General features: G+C 39.9%; 1 protein-coding gene across 1 annotated transcript in view; it reads left to right on the top strand.

Annotated features, from left to right (window-relative positions):
* Positions 1 to 22,113, top strand: part of LOC306948917 (ubiquitin-conjugating enzyme E2 E1-like) — a gene marked incomplete at both ends in the record, with an annotated part of 43,805 nt that extends 21,692 nt beyond the window's left edge. The window contains 3 exon segments of the mRNA XM_079538651.1: positions 14,657 to 14,789; positions 20,980 to 21,127; positions 22,016 to 22,113. Coding sequence (XP_079394777.1) covers positions 14,657 to 14,789; positions 20,980 to 21,127; positions 22,016 to 22,113 — 379 coding nt within the window.
* Positions 22,114 to 26,157: the final 4,044 nt, after the last annotated feature.

The following is a 26,157-nucleotide window of genomic DNA, read 5'->3' as shown; positions in this document are numbered from 1 at the left end:
ATGATGACATCTGTGATTCTGCTTATGCTCACAAAGCAAGTTGGAACTGTTTACTATAACAGCTTCTACAACCAGACTTAAAATAGCATGCTGAATTTAATATATGTGATATCAGAGCTTAGGTGATGTGATGGGTTCTCTTTCTTTTTTATTATCCCACTCCTTCAGTAGCAACTACATCTACAGCAACAGCTTATATTTCAGTTGTTTAGAGTTTGTAGATTTTGTCTTCAAATATGGATGTTCTGGCATTGAGTAGGGGACTTTTAAACATTTGTAATTGTTTTCTGATGTTATCTCATAATCTTGCTCAGAATTCATGAAGTTTGAGTTTCTTTCCTTCCTTCACTTGTTCATTTTTCTCTAATTCTGCTAGTAGGCAGGCAAGTTCACTCTGTCTGGAACAGCATTGCCAGGATGAAATACTTAAGTCGTTTATTTAACTGTTCACTTCATGCTGCAGTGAATACTAGTGAAAAAGAAAATAAATTGGAAGCATCTGTTTTTCTTTTCTCATAAGAACAAAGATATATTCTATTGAAATTAAAGGTGGCAAATATAAGAGTAATAAAAGGAAGGTATTATATGTCTTTCATACATATAATTAGACTGTGGAACTTACTGTCACAAGAAATTATTGAGGTGAAGAATGTAAAAGGATTTGAAGTAGAATTGGGCAGGCATGTCACTATCATGACTACTCAAAGTAACTCTTAATTATGATGATTTTGGAGTAACACTAAACCCATGCTACCTTACCTTGAGATGTATGAGAAGAGCATGCTTTCTTCTGTTCTTTTGAGTTAGGCTTGCCTACTCAGACTAAAATTTACTTGAATTCTGAGCCTAACAGGTATTGTATTGTCCAGAATTGTACAACTTGTACATATGCAAATGTCTTTCTCCCTCCATTCTCCCTCATACACATTTGCACATATGTCTTGCATATTTTGGGGGCTGGATATCTTACTTAAATATGCTGTCCTTTTCCATGTCTCTTTTCCACGTCCCTTTCCATATGAGCTCATCTCAGAAAAGTCTGCTATGTGCTGTCTCTGATCAGGTTGCACAGGAATGCTTATGGAAGTGACCTACAAAATGAGGAGAAGAATCCTAAGTTTTGTGAATGATTAATACCACAGAGAGCAAGAGCCTCAAAATTGATTAAACTTAAGTATGCTGTGAGAAGTGAAATCACTGTATTTCTGTAAAGATAGCAGTGATCATAGCACGCTTTTTACCATGTCTTGGCTTTTTAACAAGTGGCACTTTGAATTATGGAATTAATTCCACGGAGTGGAAAACTATCAGGACTGAAGTAATAAATATGTTAAAAGGTTTGAGTATTGTAGTTGACATTTATGCCTGCAAATCTCAGCAGGGCTTTAACCATACAGTTCCTGTGTGTTAGGGCCAGGGAGGAGAAATATCTACTTGATACGCAGAACGTTTTTTTTGTTCTTTAACATTTGTAGAATAGGGAAAGAAAAAAGTAGTTGAGCAGAAGTGTAGTGGGAACAGCACTTAGAAATCCCTGGGCAGTAGCCAAAATATTCAGATTCTCTTTTGGGGAGTTTAGGGAAAGCAACTTGAATACATTATGTGACTTTAAAGGAAAGAACTTTAAGATGTCCCCTGTAGAGGCATTCAGCTTCTTTTCCAGAGCTTGTATGCCTTCCTTTATAAGATTCTGCTGTTCTGTAATTATCTTAAAAACTACAGTGAGATTAAGAACAGAAGCAAAGCCTGTTGCTTGTATCTAAAAATGCTCAGCTGCAGCATCAGTTGATGACAAGCTCTTAGAGCTTATCCCTCCATAAAGAATGCAACATTCTGTCCTTTTACCTGATGCAGGAGCAGCAAGAGTGCTTTCAAAAGTGTTCCTTGCTGACAATAAGTATGCCATTCCTCTTGGTCATATTTATGATAATAATATGTAATAAATACATATATACTAGTGCCATCAAATTTTGTGTAATGTTGTTCATTTTATTTCAAAAAAGAATAACAGAGAAATTAGTAGCTTTTAGAGAGAAGATGGAAAAGATTTAAAAAAAAAAAACAAAAAAAAAAAACTGGGGGAGTTATCAAGTGAAGATACAATTATTATTTACTTCAGATAGTAGACCAAATATTTATTCTCCTTATTTTAATTCTCCAGATCAAATGGCTGGGAATCTTATTTTCCACTATCTTCTAATGCAAGAACAAAGAAGGTATATGAAATGTGATGAAAACCCTGTGAAATGAGGTTAAAAGATAGATAAACCTAATTTAAAAAGTATTTTTCAGAATGAAATTAGACACAGATTCCGTGCTGTATTACACTGCTGAAACAGGAATTTAGTAAGCTTCAAAAAGACTCCAACTTTTCTATGGAGGGCAGAACCAGACACAGCTACCACTTCGTTAATAATACTGATTTCAAAAGGGAGCCATACATGCTTGTTTTTGAAGTTCAGCTCATTACTGACAAGTGTGTTGCTAATGCAAGCAAAGCAGATGAGCTGGAAGGAGACATCAAATGATCATCTCTGCCCATTTAATACTGGAATCCAGCGCACTGGAAATGGGGCATCGGAACAGGTGTGCTTCAGATCTTGTCCAGGCTGGTGATTCCTTTTGATTAGTTTGTAGAGGAACAAAGCTCTGTGACAAAAATTGCATTTGACCTGTGATCAAAATCTTTTCAGTAACACAGCTTTTATTATGCTAATAGCTGGACTGAGCTTTATTTTAATGTTGCTGAAAAGGGGATAAATGTTTACAGTCGATCTCTTCTTTGTAAATCATGCTATAAAAGTAAAGTAGTGTGTGTATGTGTGTATGTATGTGTATGTAGCACACATATGAGGAGTGTGTGTGTGTGTGACAAAAGTATCTTTAAGAGTAGTATCACAGGATCATTAAGGTGGGAAAAGACCACTAAAATCATCTAGTCCAACCATCAACCCATCACCATCATGCCCCCTAATCTCCACATTTCTTGAACACCTCCAAGGATAGTGACTCCACTACCTCCCTGGATAGCCTGTTCCAACACCTCACCACTCCTTCTGAGAAAAAATTCTTCTTATTAAACTTGAACCTCTTCTGGTGCAACTTCAAGCCATTACCTCTCATCTTTCTGATGTTACCTGGGAGGAGAGACTCACTGCACCTTGCTACAGCCTCCTTTCAGGCAGCTGTAGAGCTATGAGGTCCCCCCTGAGCCTCCTCTTCTGCAGACTAACAATCCCAGCTCTCTCAGCCATTCCCCATAAGACTTGTGCTCCTGTCACTTCACAGCTTTGTTGTCCTTCTCTGGACATGTTTCAGGGCCTCAATGTCTTTCTTGTACTGACAGACCCAAAACTGATTGCAATACTCAGAGTGCGGCCTCACCAGTTTTTGTCCTCAATTAATTAGCCTCAAATAATTGAGTTTTAAAGCTAACAGTGTCTTACTCTAGTATTTAAACTTAAGGTTGACTTTGCCTGATCAAATTCTGTATTTGCAGTATCATTAACTCATAGTTCGCAAGTTCCATGCATGGCATGTAGGTTTCTCTTAATTAAGTCAGTGTAAATATATAAATAATTTCAGTATTGGCTAGCTTGCTGCTCTCTTGATGATGCTTCTGTTTGAATGATTAACGTTTATGGATGATTGTGTGTTTATGCACTCTGTTTTACCTTTCTCTGACAAGCTCAGCAGAAGAGAACTATTTTCAGATAGTCTGTCATAATTGGAAAAGAAGTTGTCTCAACATAAGCTTTAGCTACATTTGATTAAAAGCCCAGTATAAAAATTTATTGAAGATCTGCTGTAATGACGAGAGTATCAACTGCTTTTGGAATTTGTCCATTCTTGCTTATTTAAGAAGGCGTTGTGTGTGCTGTAGGGGTTTTAATTATTGACCTTTCTGAACTGAAATCTTGACAAAGACACTTCAATGAAGAAATCTCTCTTCATTTCTCTTGAAAGTTCAGATGGGATTACCGAATGTAGCTAAGAAAATTTACTAATGTAATGATACTACTGCAGATGTACGTATATACTGTGTGTTGCAGTTAGAAAATCTTTATTTCAATAAAAGGAATATCCTAAATGTCTTTTAGTGAGGAAATGAAAGTGAATTAAGCTGTAGCAACTGGAAACAAGTCATTTTCCTTAATAGTGGCTTTCTGTTCTTCTGTTGATATATATGTAAAATTGCATCAAGCGTGATTACTAAGGCTGTCAGTTTTCCCAGGTGTTTTGCTATATATTATTATGTCCATGTCATATTTTTGCCTGATTGTAAGCAATATACTCAATTCTTCTTCTCAAAATTATTTTATTCATTGTAAAATTAGCTGCAAGTTACACGTTCATGTCAGTTCTAAAGATCTGTAGGTATGCCACTGAATTTCTGTTGCCATTGGTCAGTGTGGAAGTATTAACAGCATAACAGAAGTGATACACAGCTCCCAGAACAGGAAGAGTTCTTTGCTAATCTTTTCACTGTTGCTTTAAGGTGTTGCTTCTAACAGTGCTCAGGTTAAAAGGTTAGCAGTGCTGCAAGCTGCTCCTGAGCCAGCTGGGACCAGGAGGGTGATGAGGGTGCCTCAACCTGGGCTCCCTGGCAAAAACCCCTCTGCCCACCTGCTGGGGACCTCAATCTTCAGCACGTCCTGTGAGCCAGGGATGTCCCTCAGCATGCACAGCTGCTGTTAAGGCTTCTCTCTTCACTGGGAGCTGCGGAGGAGTGGAGCATGTGCTGGCTTCTGTGTGCGTGCTTTGTATAAGAGGTGTAAGTGATGTAAGGCACTGAGTTGAAACTCTCACTGCCTGGCACTTCTTTGCCTTTAATGTTTTCTTACATTCATTAGATGTGTCAAAAATGTAACGAAATGAAGGTACTGTGAAGTTTAAAAGCCAAAACTGAGAGTGTGACAATAATGGCATTTTTGCTGTGGGGTGAATTATTTCACATCAATCGCCAAACGGTCTTGTGGAGGGAAAAAAAAGTAACTGTTCACCAGTTACCTGGACTCTGCAGGATCAGGCAGGATCAGTTAGCTCAGTTAGCACCAGCACTGTACATGTTGTTTAAAGGCATGGCTTAGTCTTCTTTTGGCACCTGATGTGGATTAAGTGTAATGTTCCTAATACAAAGACATAAACAAACTTGGGAAGGCCACCACAAACGTATGTTCAGGCTATCCTTGTGACAGTGCTATCCAAAAGAAAATCAAAAGCTTGTGTTTTTTAATTTAAATTCCTTGAAATATACCTTTGTTTCAGGCTTTTGCCCTCAAAGTCAGCTTCAGAATATATATTGTAGCAGTAATACATAAGTAATGATTAGCTACTGTGACCTGGTGCATTTGTAACTGTTAACAAGGCCAACTTGCAGTGGTATCTAAACAGTTTTCTGTCTGCTGTGTAATTGACTGGCAGCTGTGCTATATTAAAGAAAATCTTTAAAAAAAAAAAAATAAATAAAAAAGTGAACTTGCATCTCTGATCTCTCAGACAAAAAATTTCTAGTCTGTGCATGTTGGCTTAAAACTCAAAGGCAGTGCTGTCATGACTTCTGCTAGGCAACTTCAGTAGTAGTTTACACTGTGAAAATAAAATAAGTGGTCTGGGCTGTGCAGCATAATTGATACTGTTTTTTTGTGGTCTTGAGAAGTGTAAGACTTTTTTTTTTTTAGTGGTTTGTTCAATTTTGCTGTTGCCACCTGCAGTGCAAGTGCTGTAATCCAAATGCAGTGATCCTGATTTGTTCAGTGAATGACAATGAAAGGAAATGAATGTAAGGAGCTTAGTGTAGATAAAGGAGAAGGGGAAGACATCCAGATGAGATTTTTCTTTCTTGTTTCACTAAAATATCATGTTTCATGTATCACTAAAATACGTCCTTCAAAACATAATGTATTTTAATTAGCAACATAATGTTATCTGTATCAGCATTGGTATGCTGATTGGAAGCAATATAGTGATGTGAAGCCAAGATAATGTGATGACCTGGTTCTCTAGTTAAGTAATGTTGACTCTGCCTATCCCCGATCTAATGGGGAAGAGACTGTTGGTGTTGATCAGCTGATAGACTTAATGTGTAGCCTTTATTTTTTTTTTAGGGCAGGTTGCTTGCTATAGAGGTAGGCGGGGGGACAGACAGATCAGTTCTACACATGTACCACATGCTCCAGATCTTATTTTCCTTTGGGTATGTTCTCTTAGTAACTTAAAATTGCACGTAAGCTAGCAATCTTAAAACACCATGTCCTCTGTTCTGAGTGCAGAATTACCATATTTCAGTACAAGGGAGGTGGTAGTGCATCTCTAGTCTGACAGTACAACTGTCTGGCCTCTTTAAAATAACCAATTCCTTCCCATGGAAATATGACAGCTAGTTTGAGGAGACAGTTTGGTGAAGCAACAAGAACTATGTCCTTATTAGCCTGAGGAAGTTTGAGAGCCTTGTCTGCTTTCAGTATTCAGCATTGTGAGGGCTTCTTGCCAAGCGTTACACGTCATCTTTAACTTTCTGGGGCCAGTTTTTCCAAGCTGGTTTGCTGTTCTCGTCTCTATTTAAGTTATTTAGCATATACATTTTTTTTTATCTACAGAATTACTGGTGATAATTAGATCTGTTGTGCTAACTGATGATGATAAACTGCAAGGTAACCATCTACTGCATTATCTCATTGCTGCCTAGGCAGACATAGGAAATAGAATCCTTTTTCTCTTTTTTCATTTTTTAAAAGGCAAATGACTTTGGAAGAAAGTGAAGCTTCCAGATCGTGTTGGTCCTAACAAAGGAGGTAACTTAGAAATTTTACAACTGGTGTACTTCTGAGTGCCTGAATATTTATGATGTGCTGTATTTTTTTTTCCATCGGGTCCCATGCTGATTTAGATAGGCATGGAGATGCTTGTGGAGGACAGACAGAAAGACTGATCTAGGTTCCAGCTCAATTCTGGCATGGTGAGATGTATGCTACATTTGAGATTAGTGATACAAAAATCTTGGTATTTGTTAATAGTATTGGTTCTCTTTCATTATGTTTAAATACAGAATTGCCAGTTCGATGCAGGGCAGCCACTTTAAGAGTATGTTTGCTTTACCAAAAAATCAAAATTACAGAAACAAATAGTTTTACTAGTTACAAGTCCAAATGAACCACCAGAAATAGTTGGAGTATGAGGAGATTCCAAGAAAATGGTGTAATTGCAAAAACACTGCATTTCTGGCACTGCCTGTTTTTGCTTACCAATTGTAAATTACACATCTGTGCCACAAATACTAAATTTGGAAATAATGTCTGATGATGTGAAGGAGTTTCTGTCCCCACGTTGGCAGCTAACAGACCAGTGAACAAATGGCAGGAAGGAAACTGTTGTAAAAATAACACAAGGTTAAGTTGGCAGAGCACGATTTCTACCATCTCATCTTCTTGTCATTTTAAATAAGCCATTGGTAACTGTTAGGCAAGTCAGATTCTCTTCTGCTCTTTCCAATTTGTTTTGCTGTTTCTTGTGCAGGGAATTATTTAATGGGAGCTGCAAGGTCAAATACAAGCCAGTGCGTTTTAAGTTTCATTTTCTTTTTTTGGTCAAGGTGTCAAGCTATAACTATGAGGAAAGAAGAAGAACAGATTTGCATACAATGAAGATAATTTCATTCACTTCTGAAAGTTTGACATTGCCTGCATTTGCACACTGTATACAGCAAAGCTGCAGACTTTCTTACGATTTTGGTCCACTTTTCTGTAGTCCTGTTGGACACTTTGAAAATGTTCCTGTCTGTGGTAGGATGAACTTAAGTTCTTTGACACAGAGAAGCTAGGAATAAGCCAGTACGAAGGAAAATGGAAGCCCTTGAGACCTGAGCAGGCTGGATTTATTGTCAGTTTTGGAACCAATGCAAAATGGATTAATTTTGCTTGAACCTTTTTATGAGGACTTGCTTCTAAATTGAAGTGATTATTGTTAAACTAAATAGAGCTGCAGCACTCTCCTGAGAATATAATGTCTCCTCCTGACCTCCCTGTTAAGTGAGATTTTATTTCAAATCTTTGAAGCCTGATTTAAAAATCAAACTTTGCATCAAAATTATTCAATTATTTTTATGAAGTGGTTGAGTAGTAACGCCACAGCAATATTTTGCAGAGACTGAAATATTTCAGGTGAACATCTTAAACATGCAAATATTCCTGGGCATTTATTTTTCTGCTTTAGCTGAAAAGAGTGAAGTCTTGGCAAGGGTCAGGCTCTTTTGCTTGTTGTGTGATCTTGTTGCCAAATATTTTATATATATCTACATATAAAAACCTCGTCGTATTTTCTTCTTTCTTTCCCCAAAGAAATCCACCTGAAACTGTTTTCCTTGAAGTCTTATAAATCCCCATATAACACCTTATCAGCTCCATTATTGGAACTATTTAGTTATTTAGCTCCTTTTTAACCTTGTAAGAACATAATTCACTGCACAGTTTATCCTCCAGTTTAAGCGCTGTGCAATTTATGTGCAATTTTTCAACCTTCCTCCCCAATTTTACATTAGCCTGGTACTTAAGGGAAAAGCTTTCCCAGATGCTAAAACAGAAATGTTGTGCGTGCTCTTTTGTGTGAGAAATGTGGTGGGACTTGTGAGGTACTTACTGTGAGCAAAAACACTGTGACTGCCATTTTAAATTTAAGATGGTAATTTCAGTGAGTTACAACAAAAAATAATATTTACCAATTTGTAATTGAAAGCCATGTCCCCAAACATGCATAGATGGAGAATTCAGTTTTGATATCACAATTCTGTAGTTGGGATTGCTGCTGCCATAGAATGTTTCATCTTTACTCACTTACCTCTCCTTTCCTTCCTTCACTGCCTTCTTATGCTTAAATTATAGCCAGCTGCAACTTTTTTCCCCCACTCTTTTTTTCCTCATGTCTCTCAGTGAGTTCATAGGCATTTCATCTATGGTCAGGCCATCATTTTTAGCTTGTCTTGGCTGTGTATAGCAACAGTGGGCAACATTGTCATGCTGGTTCACATGTTCACTTGGTAATTCAGTATGGCACCATTCATTATGCGTGGATGGCAAGAAGGGATTTTGTTGTGGTTTCTTTTTTCCTTGTATTTAAATTTTTCAACTAGAAATGGAAGCAGGGAAATTTAGATCCCACTTTTAAATTATATCACCAGAAATTGGCAATAAAATGGATGACCTGGGGTACCTTTTTAACTAGTTCTGTCTTGTTTGGTCAGATTTCTTCCTAATAACTATGTAGTGCTTAAGTGTTTATTTTATAATTGAAAAACATAATGAAGTTGTGTTTTCTGTAAGCACTGTAGCAGGCTTAGCCTAGTGGGGTCCATTATGCATATGGAATATCTCAGTACTGCAGTAATAAAAGTTATAATGTATTTTATTAGATAAAGCATATGTAAGTGTTGACAATTAATTTCTAAAATCACTGCTATGCATTAATACAGTTTTTCCAGTAACTTTATGTCCAAAAGATTAGCTGCTTGCTTTTTTGTTTATCTTTCACATTATTCTTTGGCGTTCTCATTTCTAACGTAGTTTGCTTAAAGATCTGTAGAACAGGATTTTTCTAAATGAAGGATTTTGTACGAATGTTTTTCAATGGCTACTCTAGACTCTTCATTTGCTTCGTACCAGACCCCTGTGCCTGCCTGCCCTGCTGCTCAAAGACTTCTGCAATCCCAGCGTCGGGTTTAACCTGACATTGTAGATTACTGATCCCAGCATGGACCCACATGGTAGACTTCTAGGAAAGGCAGCATTTCCAGCATGGGGGTAAGAATGTTGTAGATTAGGAAGGAAAATCAAAAAGCACCAGAACTTCATGTGAGAATGTCATGCACTATCTCTATAAACTACCCAGCCAAAACTTGTAGCATGTTCTGTGCTTACATCTTCAAGAAGGGGGGGGGGAAAGAAACAGACCTCCTAACAGTCAACTAATTATTTCCTGAAGCTGTCTAATGAGGTGATGAACATTTGACCACTGAGATGCAATTCTGTCCTTCACTGCTTCTTAGCTACAAAATAAAACAGCAACAAAAAAATTAGTAATGTTGCTTTCAGTTTGTAGTGAAGCGGCTTTGGGAATTGTTCATTTCTGTACCACCTTGAATCTTTGTAGGTTGTTGATATGTTTTCATCTTTCTCTTTGAGTTATTTGGAAAAGGTTGAGTGAATGGTGTTCTCGGAAGTTGTATTTACTTTCCACAAGTGTGTAACTTCAAAACATTTAGCTAATTGCGTTAAACTCTTCATATTCAGGGCAAAAAAATTCAAAAATAGAATCTGGAGATACAGATAGTTGGAGTACGAGTTCACGGTTTTGTTGTTTGTGGTTTTAATGGGAGTGTTGTAGTTTTTCATTAGCTGTTATTTACTTCAGCATACCATGGAATTGTACGTATTATCATCCTGATGGGAGGCCAGCTCTGGCATTTTAAACTACTTGGCTGAAATAGTTTCCTTGAGAAATTAGTCTCTTTGATATATCAGGTTAATAGCCCAGTGTCTGTAGCAGTGCCTGATTTTGATTCATCTGTCACTGACTACATTGATTCACTGTTGCATGTTTTCTTTGTCTCAAAGAAGAGGAACTGGACTATTCATGGGGCTGCATTTTTTTTTTTTGCTGGAGGAAAAGGTTATGTTACCATTTGGTCAGCTCTTAGAAAGGGCTAGGTAGTTTCCAGAAGCTGATGTAAATGGTAGGCCCTTTAAGTCACTTCTTCCTGGGACTTTCCAGGAGAATGTCGACAGTGTGTACTGGGATTGTCATACATGCACTATATGCAGTGAGCACCAGAAAATCTTGCCTTCCCTTTGTGTCATAGGTGTTCTAAGTGATCTGCTCAGAAACGCCTGGGCAACTAAGTTGGCATGTACGAAATATCAGGTTAGCCTCTTGCAATGAAGGCTTGAGGCAGTGGTTCTGTCTGTCCCATGTAACACAAAAAGCCACAGGCTGGCTGTTCTTGCGGACTACCCTATCTGTCACTTCAGCCTTTTCAGTACATGGAAAAGTAGACGTGTGTGTCCTCTCCTTGAACACTGAATCTCTGAGGCAGAGTCCTCTGCTCACAATTGCTTTTCTCCCTCTGTATCGCAAGGTATGCAGCTTTCTTAGCTGGGCTTTATTCTGCTCCCTAGCCTATACTGCAGGCATTTCTAATTTACCTGTTTGGTTTCTAAATTGAGAAAGAATGCAATACCTGCCAGCAAAGAAAGGCAGAACTAGATTTGTTTTTTCCACAGTGACACAAGGCTGGCTGGGGCTTTGCCCAGGCAGGGCTTTGAATTTGGTCTAGTGCGTGCCTAGAGTTTCTCTCTGCCTTGCATTTACCAGCAAGATTCAGACTGCTGCTTCCAGACTTAGAAAGCTAGAGAGTCCTTGACCAAATGCTACCTTTGCACTGCCCAGTTTCCTATGGACATAGGTTGTAAAGCTGCAACAGACAAGCTAGCAGCAACCTGGGGATGATCAGGAATAGCTGTCACGGTGAGCATGGTGCAGCTTCACTGAGTGTGTCATTATTTTTCCAGGGAAGAGAGATGACTGCCTATGGTGTTGTGTAACAATGCCACATGATACTGTAATGATGAGTTGATGTTGTTGTCTTTTTTTTTTTTTTTTCCAGTTTTCCTTCCAATGTTATTTTTCAGTTTGCACTGTCAGTCTTTCTCTCATTTCTTCCATTGAAAATGAAGATGTTTGGGCCGTTGAGCTTAATACAGAGTTTGTAGCTTGTATTCTCTCATCTTGAAGTGAAAACTATTTCTGTTTTATCAGTTAAAATTCTGTTCCCAATGGTCATGCATTGGACAACTTCAGAATGTTTCATCAGTAAATGTGGGCACTTTATTGGAGCAGTGGTGACATACATCAGGGAATGTGGAAGCTGTGCCTGTGAGCCCTGTATCTATGTATCCATGAATTTCTTTTTGAAGCAGATAGTTGCAAGGATTTAAAACAAAAAAATATATAATCTTTAGCCTTTGAGAGTTTTTTGTATCTCTACTGAAAGTTAATGCCACTGCACTTATGCTGTGTTCCATTATCTGTGTGTTTCTGTTAAGACTAGGTCATCTTGAGCTGCTTGACATTACCTAATCCTTATTTAAACTCAGGCAATATTGCACTCTGAAGCTGACTTGCATTTTCCTCTTTCAGTCTTTCCTTTGTGAGAAATCAATGTCAACATGTAAAAATTGGATATCTACAGCTGTTTTGCTCCATTAATTGAATTAAAAAAAATAAGCTTAGTACATCACTGTTAAAGCTTTCTGATGTCTTACAAAGGTGTTGCACATTTTTAATACAGAGTCTAGCAGTATGTTACTTGCATGCAGTGAGAGCTCTAATTGGAAACCTAAGAGGATACAAAAGATTTCTAACACTGTTATTTTTAAGTTTATGGGATTTCTTTCATTGACAGTCCTTTGGGTTGAAGCTGGGAATAAAATACAGAAACGTTGAAATGTTTCTTATTGGTTCAGAGGGTTGTACTCAGTGCTAATCATGCATCACATTTCTTGAAATGCTGAAGTGCTCCCAATTGGCAGCTTTTGTGATATAAATTCCAGCAGTAAATTGTTGATGACAAAGCTCAAGGATCTCTTCTGTTCAGTAGCTCCATCCTTAGCAGAGGGAGGAGAGGATGATAGCTGGTGCAGCTGGAGTAATGGTACATGTCAGTAGGTTGCTAATACATGAAGAGGTGATTCCTTGGAATGGTGTCCAAGAGAGTCCTTTTCAGCAAGTTTTCACATTTAAGCTGTCCTTTTTCAAGAGCTAGAGTTTCCTGTCAAAACATACTGCTATTCCAGCCTATTGCAGAAGTGGTGGCTGGAGAGCACCGAGTGCCCTAATATACCAACCTGCACAAAACAAGGGAGAGTCTTTAAGGTGGAGCAGGATGCCAGGAGTGCTTGGGATAGGATGGCTTTCCCTTGTATTTAGTACAGATCTCAAGCTGTGTGAGGCTTTGTTTTGAAGAGAGCAATCTTTCCCCAGCAGATGGTGCAAAGATCCTTTCCCCCAGTGAATGGTGCAGAGATCCTGTCTCCCTTTACTGCTTCCCTACATGCCTCCTGCCCCTGGAGGCGTACTGTTAGTCATAGTTTCACTGACATTGAACTACTTGGCATCAAAATGTTAAGAACTTGTTTGTTTAATATGAAAATAAAATTCTAGAGAGATTTGATAACTAGGAGAGCTAGTTTGCTTTCTCTCCCTTGATTTTTCCCTGCTGTCAAGAAAATGTTCACCAGTACTGCAAAGAGCAGCAAAAAAACCCCAGCACCCGTATCTCACATCCCTCTTGTTAAGTTTTTGTAATTGTGTGTTTATTTGTGACACTTACTAGCACCTAGCAATTACTCTGGTTCCCTTCACGTTAATCAAATGCGCACTGTTCCGTATGTATTGAACTTATTAGATTGCCTTCCTTCTTGAGTAGCGTTCTCCATGATTGTTACAATGTGAAAAGAACCTTTTATTTTGTTTGTTTGTTTGTTTTAATCATTCTGTCTTATATTGGCCCTTCGTTTTGTGTTGGGGATGTTGAAATCCAGCCCCTTACAGAACAGGAGGAGAAGAGATTTCTAAAATCCTAGACGTACACGATGGAGAAAGCTGTGTCAGTACCTCACTGTATGCAAAAGGAATTTGTGGCTCTAGCATCTAGTGGATAAAATACTATTGTAGCAGCACAGGAAGAAAAAGGTAGCAGTGGAGTCCTAAACCATTCGTGGCTTTATTGGTTGAACTGTACTTAGAAATACTCAGACATATGGCACGCTGCAGAGCACGGGTGTCTGAGGATCTCAGTAAAATTAATTTTTCAACAAGCAGACACTTGCGCTCTGCAACACCTTTAGTTCATACAGCTCTTTGTGAGCTGCTGGTATCTGGAGAATCTAGGATTAGACGAAGCTGATTTGAGAAAGCGGTGTTTTAATTTGACATGGTGATTTTAATTCTCCTCACAAAAAGCAGTTTTGTTATACAAGGTCTATGGGATGAGTTTGTTTGGCTTCATTTTAGAAGTCAGTGTGGCAAAATGATACAAGTGTAGAAAATTCTGATATTTAAGGGTATTATCACATGTATTTCACTTTGTTTAATTACACGATGAGCCATGGTTTAGGAATAATACAGGAACATATTTAATATTGAACACAAAAGATTAACAGAATTAACATAAATCCTGAATTTCCTTAGTATGGTCTTTGATGTGGTGCGTGCAGTTATAGCAAGGTAGAACTGGTGCAGTCATTTCTGAAATACAGTAGGAATTTGTTTTTTGAAACTTAGATTTTTCTCTTCTGTTGAGATCTTATAGCTTGTTAGGAGGAGTTCTAGGCAGTGATGATTTGTAAATGTCAGGTGAGATAAGCTGAAAAACATACACCATCTCTAATTTCTCAGCTTTGCTAAGCGGTCTGAGATGATTGTGGATCCAGGTAAGATTTCTGAGATTCTGGAAGCATTCGATTTACTTCAATCACTTTTTCTCCAGGTGGTTTATGAAGTGTAGAACTGAAAACATTCCTTCATGTCATACTTTGTGAGTGGAAGAGGTCATGTTTATTTAACTGTGGTAGTATTTCTAAACCAGTTTTGTTATGTTGCTTCCTAGTGCTGGCCCCAAAGGTGATAACATCTATGAATGGAGATCAACCATTCTAGGACCTCCAGGCTCTGTCTATGAGGGAGGTGTTTTCTTCCTTGACATCACATTTACACCAGAATATCCTTTCAAGCCTCCAAAGGTAAGAGACCTGTAATTTGTATCTTCTGTTATGAAAGTTCAACAAACCACTGAGTAGCAGGCAGTATTAATGGGAATGCAGCCCACGTGAAAGCCAGTTTTGGTTGAGAAGGAGCTTAAGCTCATTTCAGATATTACGTTGGTTTCTGCTAACTGATGTTAATAGCTTCTACAATCCACTTCATCCCTACTTTAAAATCTGTTGGGGTTTTTTTGCCTGTTTTTGTTTGTAAGAGATCTTAAACAATTAATTCAAGCATCAGAACAGGTCTGAGAAACTAAAAAGTAAATAAACTTGGGGAGAGGGTGAAGGATACAAATGAAAGTATTTGTACCTCAAAGTACTCAGTTACAATAAGCATTATGGTTTTGTATGTTTGTACTACTCTAAAGCAGCATTTAGTTTTTCTGTTTTGTTGGGTACTTGAATTGTTTACTTACCTGTATAAAATTTTTCTATAGGCGTGTTATATTTGTGAAGTTCTTGTATTCCAATATTGTTTTGTTCTAATGCTACAAGGCAAATACCAATGTAAGTGAATGTTATCTTGTGGTTAACATACTTGGCCAGAGAAAGAGAGTTGGGTTTCAAGAAGAGGTGGCTGTGGACATGCTTCATGTTTGCCTTGTATTTGAAAGCACTTATGTGTATGTTTAACTTCTTAAAAGTAATTGCAGTGATAAGGTAAACACCCATGATTGTCCCAGATGGCTTTGGTCTAGTCTGTAATAGAAAGGACTTGTCATAGTCCGGGCTGTCAGAGGAGACCAGGCTAGCTGGTTGTACTGGCCCTAGAATCATAAAATATCCTGTATTGGAAGGGACTCACAAGAATCATCAAGTCCAAATCCTTGCTCCACAGAGGACTACTGAAAATTCAAGTGACTTTTTAAAGCATTGTTCAAATGCATCATGAACTCTGGCGGGCTTGGGTCCATGACTATGGCCACACGGAGCCTGTTGTTCAGTGCCTGACCACACTCTCTGGTTTAGAACTGTTTCCCACTACCCAGCCTTACACTCCCCTGTTGCAGCTGCATGTCATTCTCCAGGGTCCTTTCACTGTGACCAGAGAGCAGAGATCAGTGCCTGCCCTTCTGTTCCCCTCATGTGAAAGCCGTAGGCTGCAAAGAGGAATGGAGATTTAGTCTCCTCTGCTCTGGGATGAACAATCCAAAGGACCTCAGTTGCTCCTCATATGTCTTGCCCTCTAGACCCTTCACTATCTTTGTAGCCCTTCTTTGGACGCTCTCTAATAGTTTAATGTCCTTCTTTTATTGTGGCACCCAAAACTGCACGCAGTACTTGAGGTGAAGCTGCACCAGCACAGAACAGAGTGGAAGATCCCTTCCTTCCCTTGATGTGCTAGTTATGCTTGCTTCCCAAACAGAGGAAAAAAAAATGTTCATCTGTTCTTGCTAGCCTAACTACATAGTTTCTGGTAGTATTAACAGGGCTTTAAATTCCAGCCCTAAGTTAGGGCTCAGATTCACAAGCAGTGTTGTCTACTTTAGACATCACTAAAGGTTTTTCTGCTGAGCACCCGTCCATCCTTCTTTGGGTGCTCCCTGACAGCATGGATGCATCTCTTTTGTCTTATATTAAAATTGATTTCAGTTCAGAATAGTTTTTCATCGTTTTGGTTTTAATTAGTTTGTATTGGATATTTTAGTCTGACTATCCACAGTATTTTGCTTGAAGAGCCTAGTAAGCATTTGAAGAGGAAGTTTTATTATCCCTTGTATGCTTTGACTTGTCTTTGCTTCCTGTGCTCCTGAGGATCCCAGGCTTCTCCAGCCTGATGCCTTAGCAGACCTTACATACCTACCAACTGCTAAGTGCGAAGTTCCCTGACACAAAAACCAAGTTACAGTTGTGTCATCTCTGCTCAGCCCTGCTTTCTAATCTGGGCCTGAGATGATGATCTCATTGCCTTTATCTTTGGATCTAAACCCTCACCCAGGCAAAAAGAAGGGTGGAATTGAAAAAAAAAAAAAAAAAAAAAAAAAGGCACTGTTTACTGAGGCCTTAAAATGCTGGTTTAATGGAGATTTGTTATATTGTAGCAGTTGCATTTAAAGGGAGTCTTTCATCTAGCGGTAGTCCTAACTGGTTTACAGACAACATGTATGTATGCAAATAAAATATTAATCACCTCATGGAGATGGGATGTAGCAGAAAGAATAGCAGTAGTCTTACAACGTACTCATACTGCATGGGTACTTCAGGTTTAAATGAAGAACCTTCACTGAGAAACATGGGTTCTTACAACGTCTCCCGTGCTGATACCCATGCTAGTGTTAAACAACGATAATGTGGGAAATATAATCAAATTGTTCCTGCTTTCTTCCTATGAGTTTGTTGATTTCAGGTTGCCCAGATGCAGTAACTGATAAATACTGTTTGTGAGTCATTTAGAAGTGGCAGGACTAAAGTGGTTACCGTAGACTTCCTATATTTGTCTTTTAGGACAAGAAGAAAAGAAACAAAGCAAAACGCAGTATATCATTTTGATCACAGAACACTGGTAAAGTAGTAGAACGGTCAAAGGCTATCTTGAAAGCCTTGACCTCTGAAAAGATTAAGCTGTCTGGAGTGAAAGAATTAGTTTCCCTTGAATCTTTCTTCCTTGGCAAGGCTTCAAAGAAAAGTGGAGGAAAACTTCTGCTGTCTCTTTGAATCTTCTGTAATTCTTAGGATAACAGTCCCTACTGCCCATAACAAAACTGCCTGTAGCAGAACACATTTCCTAAATTGAAAATTACTTTTCAGTAAAGGATATACCTTCTTAAATAGGGTGAGAAGAAACTGGTTATCCTGGTAGGCTACCAATCCCAGAGGAACACCAGTGAGAGAAGATGCTGAGACATAGCCAGTGTTGGCAGATGTCATATGCTTGACAGGCATCCTCAAAGTGTTTGATGAAGAATATACAGGTGCAGCCTTTGTGGACTGAGTGTAGCTCCAGCTGAAGCTTTGAGTCAATATGTTAGAGAATCTAATGGAGCAAACTTCTGGGGGAGGATGCTGCTATAGGGAAGCCAGAGGGCCCGTGATATAAACATATTCCTTGAAGGGTAAAGAGAGGAACTGTACCTGAGGCTGGATAAATTAAAGGTCTTAATGTTTGACTTGGAAATGTATTGCACACTAGAAGGAACTTCATTGGGAGAAATCTCTCTCCTTTGTCCTAGCGATATGTAATGGAATTATTTTGCATTTATTGAGCATTCCACAGAACACTTTGAAGATATTAGTATTAATCTGTTCCCCACTTCTATGTTTTCTGACTTTATGTGGTATTCCGGTTTTGCCTTTGTTTAAATAGCAGTTGAGTTGGGCACAAGCTGGGTGGGCCCGGATTCAGAATCCAACACAAAAATAATTAGATTTTAAAGAGTTCAGTATTTAATTCTCACGACGATTGCTGTTCTTTGGTACTGTTACCATGCGTATTTTCCCAAGTGTTGCATTACAGTTAAACTTCATTTATCAAGGTGAAAACAGTATCTTGTGTTGACCTGGTGTGTGCTTTGATCATTTGTATTAATAACCTCTAACCACTTCCTTCCCCCCACTCCCGTTTTACTGCTTGTGTAAATTAACCTCTGCTATCACTTCAGGGTAGAGTTGAGATTTGCTTCTTTATGTCTTTCCAACAGCTGTGCTTAACTCTGTAGTTACTGCATTAATGTAATCTCAGGTGAGACATTTCCAAAGGACTGCTCTGTTACACTGTATTTTTCTGTTCTTCCTCATGCTGTTCTCTTGACCCTGAATACATTTCACTACCTTCTGATTGGGGTCTGAATCTACTACTTATATGGGTTCGTTTATTTGTTTTATTTTTTTCCCTTTAACAAAAATGTTTACTATACTTTAAGCATTGTTTTTGTTTTCTTCTTAAGTGGGCCTGCAATTCCTCCCCCTCTTCTGGCTTCATTTGGGTTCCCTGCATGGCTGGCTTTTACACAATCAGCAAAAATTGCAAATAGCAAACAGCTGGACTATATGTGTCTCGCACCATCCAAGTTCTGACTTGCTGCTTAAGTGAAAACAAATTCAGATTTTTCTCCCCGTGCTTTGGTTAGGCAGAGCTTCTCTGACTGGAGAAAACCAATCCTGGTGCCATGAATAAAACCCTTAAGGATTTTGTCTTACAGTTCCTTAAGGAAGCAGGCTGCTTTGCAAATATACTTTGTTTATATGTACTTTGTGTAAATATATTTGCTTCACAAATAAGTTCTTCACCACCCCCCTCTGTTTTTCCTTCTTCCCAAATACTGTTAAAAACTAAGTCTAATTCCTAGCAATAAATGTGATTTTTCCTTTTTTAATGTCTGTTTTTAGTTAGCTGGACTGAGGTACTATCTAAGTTGCTTTGTGCAATTTCAGTATTTAGCTTTTATGCTCAGAATGGGGATTAACTACTTTCTGCCTTTACACATTAGAATGCTTGACCTCCCTATTAGTTTGGTCCTTATTGTATCAACTTGGAAATACTCCACGCTTTCCGTTCTGGAAGTGTTTAATCTGTTAAAATTATTACCTCACCTACATTTAGAAGCGTTCTTGGAAGAGGACCAAAGCTGCATGTCAAATAGAGAAATAGTGAGCAATCAGTGGGCTGGGCTGAGGGCTGCTTGGGAACCAAAGACAGAAACATTACCAACAACTGCAGATGCCACAAACTTCAGGATTTTCTTAAAGGAAACCGTATGGGTTAGGGCAGATATCTCAGAGTCACGTCTGCCCTCCGCTCAGGCTGATGTGTACAGACTTCCACGTGACTGTAAGGAGTCCTTGCTGCTCTTTCAAGGAGGATTAGATGATCTCAGAAACAAGCATCATTCTGGTTTCTTACCTGCTGTACTTCTGAGGCTCATAGGCAGCTGCAGGGGTTCTTGTTTGTGGAGCTGCAGCTTGTTGCACGAGGTGGGGGAGACACACACTTTTTTTTTTTTTTTTGCAGACATTTTGCTACTTCCACCTTTATGTGCAAAAGTGTGGGGATTTAGGAGGATTGTGGTGTGTGTGTGTGTGTGTGTGTGTGTGTACGTGGTGGTTTTTCTTTTTTCTTTCCCTGTTTTAGTGTAAAATCCAAGGATTTTGTACCTTGCAAGGTACAAAACAGAAAGTCTTCCTACATGTGCAGCACGGGTGTCCACCGTGTGACAAGTAGCTGCAGTTGTGAGCCCCAAACCAAAAACAGCAGCATTCCGTGCATCAGAAATGGGGACGGATGTGGGACAGGGAAAATGGGTGGCACTGGGGGTCTGCAGCTGTGTGACCCCACGCTTGCTCCTGGAGCCTGGAATAGGGAAGTCATGAGCCAAATGTTTGCATCAGAAAGACTGCAGGAAAAAAAACTATGAGGGTTGACTGGCAGGTTTTCTGTGTGGGCTGGGTTAGCCTCCAGGGAAAGCACCAGTGTGATGTTGTGCCGTGCCACACGCTTACCAAATGCGTTTCGCAAATACCCCCATGACCTATAAACAGACAGTAAAATCTGTGGGTGTGGATAGCTGACAAATTCTGAGGATTTAGGACATGAACCCAACAACCTTTATTCATGCAGATAATCCCAATTCATGTAAGTTCCACCTAATTCATTGTCGCTGTTCATCAGGCACGTCGCAGCGAGGCCTTGCTGCAGGTTGCATTGTGTTCCCCTGCAATGTCTTGCGGTGCTTTTGTTTCCCTTTCGGATAATTCACGTGGCACGTTGCCCAGCACAGTTGCATCTCCTAAATTTAACGATAATAAAATCCAACTGGCGTCTCTGAACGGCCATAGCCGCGGCTGCACAGCACCGTGCCGTAGCGGGAGGCATTTACAAGCGTCTGGGAGCCCGAGGGGAGAAATAGGTCGGTGTGCGGTATTCGAGCACCGGGGCCCTCTGCTGCTGCGGGCCGTGAGCCGGCTCCGCTCCCGCCCGCCTCATCCCGCCGGGCGCCGCCAGAGGGCGCGGGCAGCGCGTCCTGATGAGGGAGGGCCCGGCGCAACCCCCCCGCACCGAGGGCTGGCGGGCGCCGGGCTCTGCCGGCGTGGGCTCCTCTGCGTTTATTGCCGGGTTTAATACGGCTTTTTACTGCCTGTCAAATCAGAATTACGGCTGTTATCGTTTATTACCGCGTCACGTGTGCTGCCGTGTGATGCCAGCGCACCATCTAATAGTCGTTTCTTCCAGGTAACGTTCCGGACAAGGATCTATCACTGTAACATTAACAGCCAAGGCGTCATCTGCCTGGACATTTTGAAAGACAACTGGAGTCCAGCATTAACCATTTCTAAAGTTCTCCTGTCCATCTGCTCCCTCCTCACAGACTGCAACCCTGGTAAGCGCCCTGCCCAGCCTCCCGCTGCCTTGCACCGCCATCCGGCCCTGGCTCATCCCACCATCCTGGGGAGAGGGGCTGGAGGAGGTGGCAGCGCTGCACCCCCCAGCTGCTGCACGCACCTGTGCTGCAGGCAGAGCTGCTGGGGAAGCTGTACTGCTCCTCCTGCAGGGGACAGCTTCTTCCTTTCTAAACCTGCTCTCGTTATGGATGAGGGTTAAATACCTTTTGCCGCTCTGTAAAATTGCAGTAACTTCATAACAGCTATGAAAGACACAGCAGCAGCTGCGAAAATCACTGGATTAGCCCTCTCCATTCCACCATCTATTTAAAACCAGTGACTGGCTAGGCCAGAAGTAATCCTCTGCTTCCCTAACCTCATCCCTTATCGACATGAGTTAAGGGAAATCTGCCTTTGTTTACAGAGTCAATTTCAGACGTCATAATCCTATGTAAGTCCATAAAAGATGGGAAACACTGGAGTTCATGCTGCATTATGTATAATAAAATAGTTGTTTTATTTCTACGAAACCTTTCCCCACAATCTGATCTTTCCTATAGGCCAGATTTATGTCAATACAAGTACACTTAGCAATGAGTACGTCTCAGGCAATTTTAGAAAAGGTAAAATAAACACGTGAATTAGTGAAAGTTTTCAGGAATGCGAGATATAACTGTTAGGTGACTATTGGACTGTTGTCTTTTAAACTCCTTAACATTTCGGTCAGTATTTCCCAATTTATCAAGCAATAGATCTCTACGTTACCATAAATAAGCACAAACTGATGAAGATACAATCAATTCAGTATATTTATACTGTTGTGATGTACTTGTCTTTATTCTCTTGCATTAAATTTGAAATAAGTCTTTCTTTTCTTCCCTTTTCAGCTGACCCCCTGGTTGGAAGCATTGCCACTCAGTATATGACTAACAGAGCAGAGCATGACAGAATGGCCAGACAATGGACCAAAAGATATGCTACATAAATTGCGTTTCTGTCAGATTTACATTATTTGTCTGTGATGGAAAGAGCTGCTTATGATTTTGAAGGGGTGGGGGGGAGGGAGGGTGCTGGTAAAGAGTAGGGTATTTCTATAACAGATTTTATTCAGTCTTTTATTTCCTAAGATTTTGTTGTTGTAACTTAAGGTATCTTGCTACAGTAGACAGCTAGAATTGGGAATAGCATATTTTAAGACTGTAATTAGTTCTGCAATATTAGCTCACATATAGTACCGAGAAGAATGTAAACTTAGGTTTCTTTGGTTTTCAGTTTGCTTGCATTATGTAAAAGATAAAACAGCTTAATTTTGTACAGGTACTTATGTTGGCGTTTATGTAAAAGTCCTTTCAAGACTCTACACACTGTTTTTTGCTTTTTGTTTTGTTTTTGGTTTGGGAGGGTTTGGTTTGTTCATTTGTTTTGCTTTGTTTTTTGTTTTTGTTTTTTGTAAAAAAGATGTTGAGATTGTTTTCCCCTATAGAGGGCGCATTGGTATTTAACAAATGCTTTTTAAAGACTGTCATCTCATGGTCTGTGATACGGAGAGGGGGATATATGGCCTCATATATGAAATGAGAAGTAGCTAATGTATTATTTTATAAGCCAATCTATCTTTGTGAGAAGAATAAAAGTTTTAATCAGGACTAATGACAACTTGTAGTGAAATACCTTAAGCTGTTTAATTGTAAGGCGTGGAATAGGAGTCACTCGGTGGATTGGTTGTATGTTGTGGGCTACTTAAGTCTGCATTTGTTACTGTGCTAATAAAAAGATGTTTAAAAAAAAAAAAAAAAGAAGAAAAAAAAAAAAAAAAGAAGAGACTTCTGCTTAGTGTTAGTGCATTGCTTTATCACTTTGCCAGAACAGTGTCTCCCAGTGCACTTCAAGGCTTGCCTTCCGTATAAAGACAAGCGAGCTCTGCAGGTGAGTGCACCATCTGCTTCTGTTTTGGGAAGACACTTCTAGACAAGCGTACGGTGAATGACAACACATTCGTTGTGTAGGTGTTACACTGGCTCCTAGAGCCCCTGCTTAGTCTTCAGCTCAAGTTTTCACAGCATTGTCTTTTCAGGAGTGTTGCATTATACGGAAGTATGATAGGAAGAGCAAAAGTGCAGTAGAAAGAGAAATGGGCAGAAGGAAGGAGGAAGAAGAGAATGTTCTCGTGGCTTTCTGATGGAATCATCAATTTCCACGTGAAAGAGGAGAAGGAGTAGTGTCCTGGGAAGCCAGACGAAGACACCATAAAGGAGGCTTAGCCTGTAGATCCTTTAACTAGCTCGAAAGATTATCTCCCAGAGATATAGTGTGTACATTGAAGAGTGTGGCAACTGGGTTGTTAGGTATGAACATGGCATTTTTGACCACTCCCTCAAGGTAAAGGCCGGAAGCACAGATTCTTTTTCACATGACAAGTGCATCACGTTGCAGCATTCTTCTGAGTGTGATGTGTTAGTCTGTTCTCACGGATTTATTTTTGTACTTTACATTCCACATACGTTTATTTTATATGCTTCCTATCTATTTAAAGATCAAATCTAATTTGGTCCCAAGGAGTTTATGTACAGGCACCTCTCCTTTGTTGGGTAGTTGTAGGTACTAGAAGATGTTAGCTTCATCTGTTATACTGTCTTCTTTCAACAGAATATGTGTCCTGGTGTGTGGGTTCCCACAGCTGTTCAGCTCAGCCTAGAAAAATCACTGGTATATAGCTACATCACACCAGGAGCATCTCTGGTAAGGGACCCTTAAATTCATTCATTCCTCCCCTTCTCTGTGTGAGGATGTAAGTGACTTCTGTAGATTTTTGTCTGTTCCTTGCTTTGTGCTACCAGTACATGCCAAATTAATTCTTGCAATTGGCAGTGGAGGGGAAGCTAAATTAGGGTGGATAGAAATGTAACAAATGAAGAAAGGAGCTTCAATTTGCCTATTTCTTTTTCTTTCTTTTTTTTTTTTTAATAGTCATTTTGTGAAGGGACTGTCTAGCATTGTAGTACATACGTGATCCTTGTGACCTAGGGCAAACTTTGAATCAGTGAAACAACAAAGGGCAAAATACATTTCCTGCCCTAGCACTACTACTTTATACCCTGTACGGATGTACTTTACTTATTAACTGAAGGTAAAACTGCACTACAGTTTCACCAGCCACTGAGTGCAGATTGTTTGCAGAGGAGAAACTACCATTTCTATTACTGGCCAATAAAATACTGTGCTGTTTAGAAAAGGCAGTTGAGTGCTTAGAAAGCATCAGGGTAAGCCTATTAAATAAAATAATGGGTGGTGGTTGTTTATGCGGATGCCCAAAATGATCTGGAAATGAGTTTAACTAAATCAAAGATAACATGTTAGACTTTATGTAACCTGTTTGGAAACATAATGTTAGTCACTTAAAAGTTCCCTTTTCCTCTGCTATTCTTAAAGCATTGCCGAGTCCTGAGTGTCAAGGGGGTGAGAGAGCAAGCCAGCCTTGTGTGACCCAGCCCCTACAGACCACAGGTGACGTCTGTCCCAGCAGAACTGGTCAGGAGCTGGTCATCTCCATTCCTTCCATCTCCACAATTTAAGCTAATTCCGACTGGTTTCACTTGTTGGCCCACACTCCCTTTGCTCAGGGATCAGCCTTGGTAACAGTGTGTAGTTAGCAGAGGTGTTCTGTATTTTGACTGATACATAGCTGAATTAAGTCCTTCCCTGGTTAAAGGTTCTGCAGAGCTGAAGAGCAAGAACATATCCAATTCCTCAATGAAAAGCTGCAGCAAATAGGTAAACCACAGCTGCTCTGAAGCCACCCCGCTTCCCAAGTGCACAGGCAGATTCTGTGCATGCAGTCTTCTGGGTGGGGAGAACCATGAGTACACGTGTATTGTAGGAAATGAGTGAGGAGGGAGTGTTGTTCTGCAGCATCGCTGGGGATGATGACTATTAGTGGCCAGGCTGGGGGAGGTCGTGCTGTAGTGCTTACTCAGCTGCAGTGTTGCAACGGAGGCAATTGTATGTTTCTAGCAGGGCATTACAGGGGCTTGCTCATTCGTAATTGCTCTCTTATCTGACTTGGTGGCCACGGCAATCCAAACTGTATTGAGCAAAGCACATAAACAGTTTCGTCTAACTTCATTATGAAAGTAGGAATTCTTGCTTAATTTTCAGTGGATTGTACTGTTGCTCTGGCATTAGCAATGCTGACAGTTTATTTGCCAGGATTCAGGAAGAGCAATGCTGTAAGCACACAGCCTAATTGTGATCATTAAGCACACTATTTAGCAGTTATAATATGAAGTGCAAATATTGCTCATGGTTTTGCTGACTCACAATGAAATTCTCAATATTTGCTCAAAGCAACAATCTCATGGTAAATTAAAGAACTGGGTACTTCAGTTTGCTCTCTTTCCCTGCTCCTGCCTTCAAATTCAAAGAAAAGCTGCTATCAGTGTATTAAGGTTTTAGAGGCCAAAAGCTGGCCCCTCACTTTGGGAACAGCCACTCCATTGTCGCTTTATAGTCAGTTTTATTTGGTTTGCTAACAGACTGACCTGGAACAGGTTTAGCAATGCAGAGTGTCAAATCCAGCACATAAAGCTGTGCTCCTGCTGCTGTACGATGTACAGCACTTTAAGACCGAGGCCATTTGTACAGGGATTTCTGTGCATTTGCTGTGAGGTTGTTCCCAACAGGCAGCAACCTTCACTCCTCAGCCCTTCTCACCAAGCAGTGCAGCACTTTGTACTGGCTGTACTCCAGCCTGCAGCCTTGTTCAGGCTGTGGGTTACTGTGGCTTCACTCTCTAGCTGGGCAGGAAACTTTCACAAGGCACTGAGCAGAGCCTGGTGAGGTACCTCCTGCTTACCAAGTTGTTCCATACCATTTCTAAACAAAATTAGCACCTATGTCAGTGTGACTGATTTGCACTGGACATGTTGGAGCAAAACTTCATACTGCTATGTTGTCCATCAGGTCACAGTTAAATTAATGAGTGCTGTGAGAGCTTTTCTGGTTTGTACAAATAAATTCCTGAGCTGAAGGC

Source organism: Tetrao urogallus, assembly GCF_951394365.1.
Source record: "Tetrao urogallus genome assembly, chromosome: 7".
Classification (NCBI taxonomy): Eukaryota; Metazoa; Chordata; class Aves; order Galliformes; family Phasianidae; genus Tetrao; species Tetrao urogallus.
Note: the sequence above shows the minus strand (reverse complement) of the source record. Positions and strands in the feature narration are given on the sequence as shown.